Source organism: Benincasa hispida, chromosome 2 (assembly GCF_009727055.1).
Source record: "Benincasa hispida cultivar B227 chromosome 2, ASM972705v1, whole genome shotgun sequence".
In the NCBI taxonomy this organism is placed as follows: domain Eukaryota; kingdom Viridiplantae; phylum Streptophyta; class Magnoliopsida; order Cucurbitales; family Cucurbitaceae; genus Benincasa; species Benincasa hispida.
In genome coordinates, this window is record NC_052350.1 from 19,236,750 (window position 1) to 19,243,522 (window position 6,773).

The 6,773-nt window shown below is 30.9% G+C and overlaps 1 protein-coding gene across 1 annotated transcript; it reads right to left on the reverse strand.

The window, feature by feature from the left end:
- Positions 1–876: 876 nt before the first annotated feature.
- Positions 877–3,754, reverse strand: LOC120070615 (alpha/beta hydrolase domain-containing protein 17B-like). The gene is made up of 5 exons (XM_039022430.1): positions 3,104–3,754; positions 2,297–2,333; positions 1,753–1,989; positions 1,615–1,662; positions 877–1,531 (listed from the first exon to the last, which is right to left on the reverse strand). The coding sequence occupies exons 1-5, from the start codon at positions 3,400–3,402 to the stop codon at positions 1,274–1,276; spliced, it is 879 nt and encodes a 292-aa protein (XP_038878358.1). The 5' UTR covers positions 3,403–3,754; the 3' UTR covers positions 877–1,273.
- Positions 3,755–6,773: the final 3,019 nt, after the last annotated feature.

The window sequence follows — 6,773 nt, forward strand, 5'->3', positions numbered from 1 at the left end:
AGACCGATCAAACTTTGTTTTTTTTTTTTTTTTTTTATTATTATTATTAACTCATGTGTATCAATTTTCGTGTTGTAGTTTCTTGAAAAAGGAAAAAAAAAATGTTGCTCATAATAATTTTTACTTCTTTTTTTTTTGTTATAGTCATGATGTTGCTTAGTTTTCTCAAGATGAAAATCATGATAAGAAAATAGATAGAAATAAGTAGCACTTTTAGAAACAATAACTAAGTATATAACAACATTTTTAAAAAATTATAACTATAATAAAATCTATCCATAATAGCCACCTATCATTACCAACGATACGATTTTATCGCCCATAGATTCCAAAAGTTAGATCTAAATTTTAGAATAGTATTTATTAATATGTTTTTATTTTTGAAATTTGACTAAAAATTCAACCATTATACTTAACAAAAACCAAATGGTTTCTATGAAACCATAATTTTTAAAATTGTGTTTTTGAAAATTGACTGAAAATCCAAATGAAATTCATGCTGAGAAAAAATAAAGATTTCAAAAATAAAGAATCAAATAGTTATTAAACAAACCTAAATAATTATTAAATAGGACCCGAACAAATCTCATTCCCAGCAACGATATTTTTACATTTCCAAGTTAATCAGATTTTGGCTTCATGAATACAAAAGTTCTAATTGGTTCGAATCATATGATTTCAATAAATAGTGAGAATCAATTTGAACCAAGAATTGGCTCAGAATATAAAACTTATACGTAAAGGAATGGAATACATAATGTTCTATTAAATACCCAACAAAAGCATACAAAAAAAAAATCCTCAAAAAAAAAAAACAAAGCCTAGGAAATGGGAAAAAAGGAAAATCAAAAAGAGATATACAGAAAAAAAAGGGCAAAAGACAAATTCTACTCTAAAATTTATGTTATTGAGAAAGTGTGAAACAAGATCATGGGATAGAAGGAAAATGAAAGCACCCCCATTACCATTATAATCAGATGATACTGAGCTCAATGCTTTGCTTTAACTTAACAGCAGGTGAAATCCTTGCTCAAAAACTACTCTCTTTTGATGATAAAGAAGAGAGTTTATCTCAGAAAGTTATAATCAGAGAATGATCTGAATTGTAGAAGGAAACCTGTAATTCACATTCAGCTCACGCCGTGCAGCTTGATTGTCGACCACTTTTGACTTCATGTAGCAAGTGCAGCAATGGCCCGTGAAGGCGAGCAGAGCACAGATGCAACGAAACTATATTTGATTCAGTCCCTACTTCAATCATATGATGAACAAACTATCTCTTTCCAAATCTCAAGCACTTGTTATGTTTCGACTCCGTGATGCTTGGGGTAGAAGTGAGTTGTTTCGTCGTTTGTTTAGCTGAAAGCTTCTCCATTGCATTAATGAACCTGCGCAAGTGCTTAATGTACTCAGGATATGTTTCGAGGTTACAATGTCCCCCACCTTTCACCCATAAGGGGTCGTATTTTTCCTTCGCAAGCTCCCAAAGTCGTTTTCCATGAGACCAGTCGACAATATCATCATTTGTTCCCTGCACATTTATCAAATTAACAGGCATGCATCACCCAACAAAATTAAAAACGGGGAGGGAGGGAGATGGACAATTGCACTTACATGTATAACCAAAACGGGACATGAGACCAGCCTTATTTTGTCTATGTTCTGAAAAGATTAGACAACAATACGTGACTGAGTTGTCAGTATAACACAAATGAGGATCAAGAGGACAGATATAAACCAAGCGGAGCTCACCTTGAAAATGTCAAACCAAAATGTCATTTTGACAGGATACAATACTCGAATGCCCGAAAGTATGGCACTGTGGAGAACAACACCTCTTAATCTTTGTAGTCGAGACGCCAAGTGCAGTGTCGGTCCACTCCCCACAGATTGGCCATACAAAATCAAGTCTTCTTGCTTGATCCCATAATCACTCTTCAAACAATTGTAAACAGCTTCTATATCATAGTACGTATTGAATTCAGATGGCTAGCAAAATCAAAGATGGATCATTTATCAGTAATGGAAAATGAAAAAACAAACAGGCATAAATGTAATGGACCAACTAGATGTATCGAAGTAAATGTACTGTTCCTCGGGACCTAAACAACTTTCTCTATCGACCCACCATCGAGATGGCTGGGATATAACTGTAGAAACATCACTTTCATGCAAGTTGCAACCAAAAAGTATGCAGAACAAGTTCAAAGGCATGATAAATCTTTTGAACCCACAGTTTTACAGCAAAAGATACTCCAAAAGTTCTAAAGCAATAAAAAGAAATTAAATTGCTTACCTTACCAGAAGAAGCTCCATATCCCGAGTAGTCATAGCTGAAATTCAACACAAAATGTTATTGGTAAATCTTCTGTAGATGAAAAACAGCAATATGCCACAGTGAATTGAAATACAATGGCTGTAAATATAACTAAAAAGAACAGTCAAGTAGGATGACGTCATTTTGTGTTTAATTTCCTAACAAAGGGCTCATTTGAGTTTTGATGAGCTAAATCAGTGGAGGTTTTTTCCCCTTCATTTTTGCTTGCTGAACACTAGTTTATTTTTTCTGAAGAACATGTAAATTTCTACAAGGATCATGCTAAAACTGAATGAACATAGTACCACTTTTGAAGATTTCAGAATTTTCTCTACAATGATGTTACAGTTTTGGCTCTTTCTTTCTAACTTTTTGGCTGGAATGTAACACGCAATATAAAGAGACGTGAAGTGATGGTGCAGCACAGTCTTCAAACTAAACCAATAATAGACCAACATATCCCAAGACAAACCCTAGTCCTTCTACCAATAGAGAAACAATAGTGTTGACATTCAAAAGCGCTTGTGAGAAATTATTGGTAACAAAATTAAGGCTAATCACGGCAAGTAATCCAGATTTCAAATTTCTCACAAGTTACACAAACCAGACCAGACAACACAACAGTCCCAGAACAAAAAAACCGTAAAGAGAATTAAAACAGATGAACAAGAATCGGAAATGATCTAAAAAGTCAAAAACCAGGAAGACTCTTACAAAAACCAGAAGACCCACAACACCAATTTGAAAAGAATATGAAATTTCTGGGCGAAAAAACCAAAAAGGTACCTCATAATGTTAACACGAAGATGTGCTCTGAGCTCAACGAAGAGCTCGTGCATCTGACCGAGGTCAGCAGCATTCCCATGGGAATAAAGAAGCGTGAATCGAGCAAAAGGGTGTTTCCAAAAGGTTGCAACAACCCTATTGCCAGCCTTGGTATCAAGCAAATGAACGCTCATATTCCTATCGGCGGAGACGCCGGAGAAGGCAAGCCGTCCATCGTCTCCTCTGAAAACGTCATACGTTGGAGGGTCCGGTGGGAAAAAGGCAAATTTCGCAGCCACACTGCCGGTTACATTTCCCATTAAGGTGAAGAATCGATCCGTAAATTGGGAAATGAAATTCGTAATGGTTCAGGCATGAACCGAGCTCAACCCTCAACGTGGGATTGGAGATTTTTCAGGATTTTCTGTTGGGGTTTCGAAGGGTAAAGAAGAAATATCTAAGAAAATCGGAAAAATTCGTAATTGGGTTCTAATCTTAATCCCCTCTTTACCTTCAAAATCGAAAAGAGAGGGAAAACGGAGAGGGAAGAAAGAATGAAAATGGATCCGATCAAAACGGGTGAGGCACGAAGAAAGAAGCAGAGGAGGCAGAGGCAGAGGCAGAGAAAAGCAGAGCTTTGGAGTTTGGTTCCTAATTAGAATGGTTTTTAAAATAATGGGAAATTGGGAAAACCCCCTTTGAATTTGCAATTTTGGAAAAATGAGCCTAAGAGGGGGTATTTTGGACAAATGGGGGGGATAATAATGTAAATGGAATGGAGAGAAGTGAAGAAGAAGAAGATGGAGGGCTGAGATGTGGTCAAAGGCTGGTGAGGAGAGAGAGAGATGAGAGAGAGAAAGGTCAAAAATCAAAATGTCAGAGTCGGACATTCCTGAGAAAGATATTGCTTTGGTGACAGTTGGTTTTTCCCCGCCTTGGGGATTGGGTCAATTTCACAACTTTCTCCCTTCCTTCTTCATCCATAATTACTCTTTTCTCCTTCTCTTCTTTTCTCTCTTTTTAGAATTTTCCTCCATTTTAATCCTCATAAATTGTCTATTTACTCTTTATAATTAGATTTTTATTTTAGTTTAGAAAAACGAATATACTTTTTTTGTCTTTAAAATATTTTTTTATAATAAGAGTGGAAGATTTAAATCACAAACATCTTGATCGTTAAAACTTATTCATAGAACATTCGAGTTATCACTTTAACAATTAAATTGAAAGGTTAAATACTATAAAGATAAAATTAAAATTAAGTACAAATGAACACGTATAAGATCAACTAATGGTTCATCCATAAGTGAAATAGCTATAAATTTATATAGGTAAAAGGGAATTCAATGTGTAATTGAACTTTTTAAAAATATATATATATCCAATGAAATAAGATTTTTTTTAGAAAAAAAGAATCATCTGAAAGTTTATAGCTAATCACAAATCTTCTTCACAAAATTAAACTTATGTTGATTAATGTTTGAGTTAGAAATGAAGAAAAGAAGAGTAGCAAGTTTAGAGTCTGAGAATGAGGATTCAATATGATATACCTTCTTTTAAGTCAATGGTACTCTTTATATACGAGGATTGTACTAGGATATCGATACCCTTTCGAATCAAACCGAAGGAAGTTGAAAAAGCCCAACAAGGTTAATTGAAGTTTGAGATGCATTCAAAATGCACCTCTTATTCTTCTATTCCAAGATCTAATTGAGTTTTGGGTCCAATTAATTTCACCCAGGTGTTGGTCGACCTCAATCAACTTTGTCGACCCTATACCTACTTTGCTAGTTTTTACTTTATTATTTTGCTTCAAATAATCTCATTAGAAGTTCAACCTAATATTACTTATTGTAAAGTTAAAATCCATTTACCACACAAGAAGTAATGGGAGCCGCAAATAGTCAAGGATTAAGAAATTCTAAAAAAAAACATTAAGAAAACTTTTCTATAAATTTTATCTTCTACATATTCATAATTGTAATATTATAGGGCTATTTTCAAATATAGAAAAATGTGTCAACTTATTTACAAATATAACAAAATGTTACAGTCTATCACTAATAAAAACGTCTGTCGCTAACACTAATAGATGTCTATCAATGTTTATCCTTATTTATCATGGATAGATAGTAACATTTTGCTATATTTAAAAATATTTTCAATAATTTTGTCATTTAAAACAATTATTCAATATTGTATAATAACTTATATTAAAATGTAATTCTTTTACACTCTTTGAAATATAAAAACAGATTATTTAGAATGGATTTAAATGAATCAAACATTTATTAAACGTTGAATTCTCTATGATCATACATTATTATCTTCCTATTATAAAGGGGAAACCATACCCATGTAATCGGAATGAAAAAGAATATCTTAATTTTAATAGAATTATTACCCACAAAAAAATCGTAAAACAAACAAATTATTTAATTTGCAAATATTATTAATTTATATATCTCAATATAATTATTTATCCCCAGAACAAAAAAAACCATAATTATTTACTATTTCTCAAACATTTAAATTCTAAATATTTATGTTTATTTTGATAACTATTTTGTTTTTTATTCTTGTTTTTTAAAATTTGAATTTATGGACATTACTTCTACTTTTAAATTTATTCCCTTGTTATATATTTTTACCAATAATTTAAAAAAAATCAAACTAAATTTTGAGAAATAAAAAAAATTGTTTTCAAAAAGTTGTTTTGATTTTTGAAATTTAGCTAAGAATTCAACAATTATACTTAAAAAAATGCAAATCATAGTAATAAATGTCAACAATATAGGGTTAATTTTTAAAAATAAAACTAGGAAACAAAATGGTTGCAAAACGGACTTTAATTTTTAAAATTTTAATATTATTATTCATTAAAAAAAATAATATATATATATTTAAAAACAAAAAAAAACTACCGTTCAAATGGGCCGTAAGTGATATGTTGAACCAATAGAAAATAGTGATAATAATTAAAAATAAGAAGGAAAAAAAAAAAAAAAAAAAGAAGCAAAATTTGGAGGGGCCTTCGAAAGGAAAAATAGCATAAAAACTAGTGAAATGGTGCTTTAGTTGAAATGATTTTATATTCCTTTTAAATTCCAAGAATTTAACAGTTTTGATAAGACTTCATTGGAAGAGGCGGCTGCCTAAAGTACTTTGTTTTCTTTAAAGATGAGTTCAATATAACAAGTAATTAAATTAGATTAGAAAAAATTACATGATATTATTAATATATTAAAGCCTTTTTGAGTGAGTGAAACGTAAAGTAAAATGATACGTGATTAAGAAAATAAATGATATTATTCTATCCTAATCTAGAAATGAGATAGAGAGGTTCACTTAATTTCTTTAAAGAATATAGAATATTATTATTCGTTTCTTAATTTGATATTGAAATACTTTTACAAATTTGAACAATGAAAGACCACGTTTAAAATGGAATAATAACTCATGAAGAAGTTTTCTTTTTAAATATTTAGTTCTATTTAATAACTTGTTTATTTATTTAGTTTTAAAAAATTAATCTTATTTTCTCTCGATCTCGTATGATGATTTATATCTTTCATAAGTACAAGAATTGAACTCTTCGTCCATTTTCAAAAATTAAAAAAAAAACGTTTTTAAAATTTAGTTTTATTTTTAAAAATACTGGTAAAAAATAGATGACAAACTAAGAAATTTA

Bases quoted from the DNA above. Each gene is read 5' to 3' on its own strand.
- LOC120070615 (XM_039022430.1), bottom strand. From the start codon at position 3,402: ATGGGAAATGTAACCGGCAGTGTGGCTGCGAAATTTGCCTTTTTCCCA. The intron at 1,990-2,296 runs GTAAGCAATTTA...TGATTTTGCTAG, and splicing joins ATGGAGCTTCTTCTGGTAAG to CCATCTGAATTCAATACGTA. The intron at 1,663-1,752 runs GTGAGCTCCGCT...TAATCTTTTCAG, and splicing joins TTTGGTTTGACATTTTCAAG to AACATAGACAAAATAAGGCT.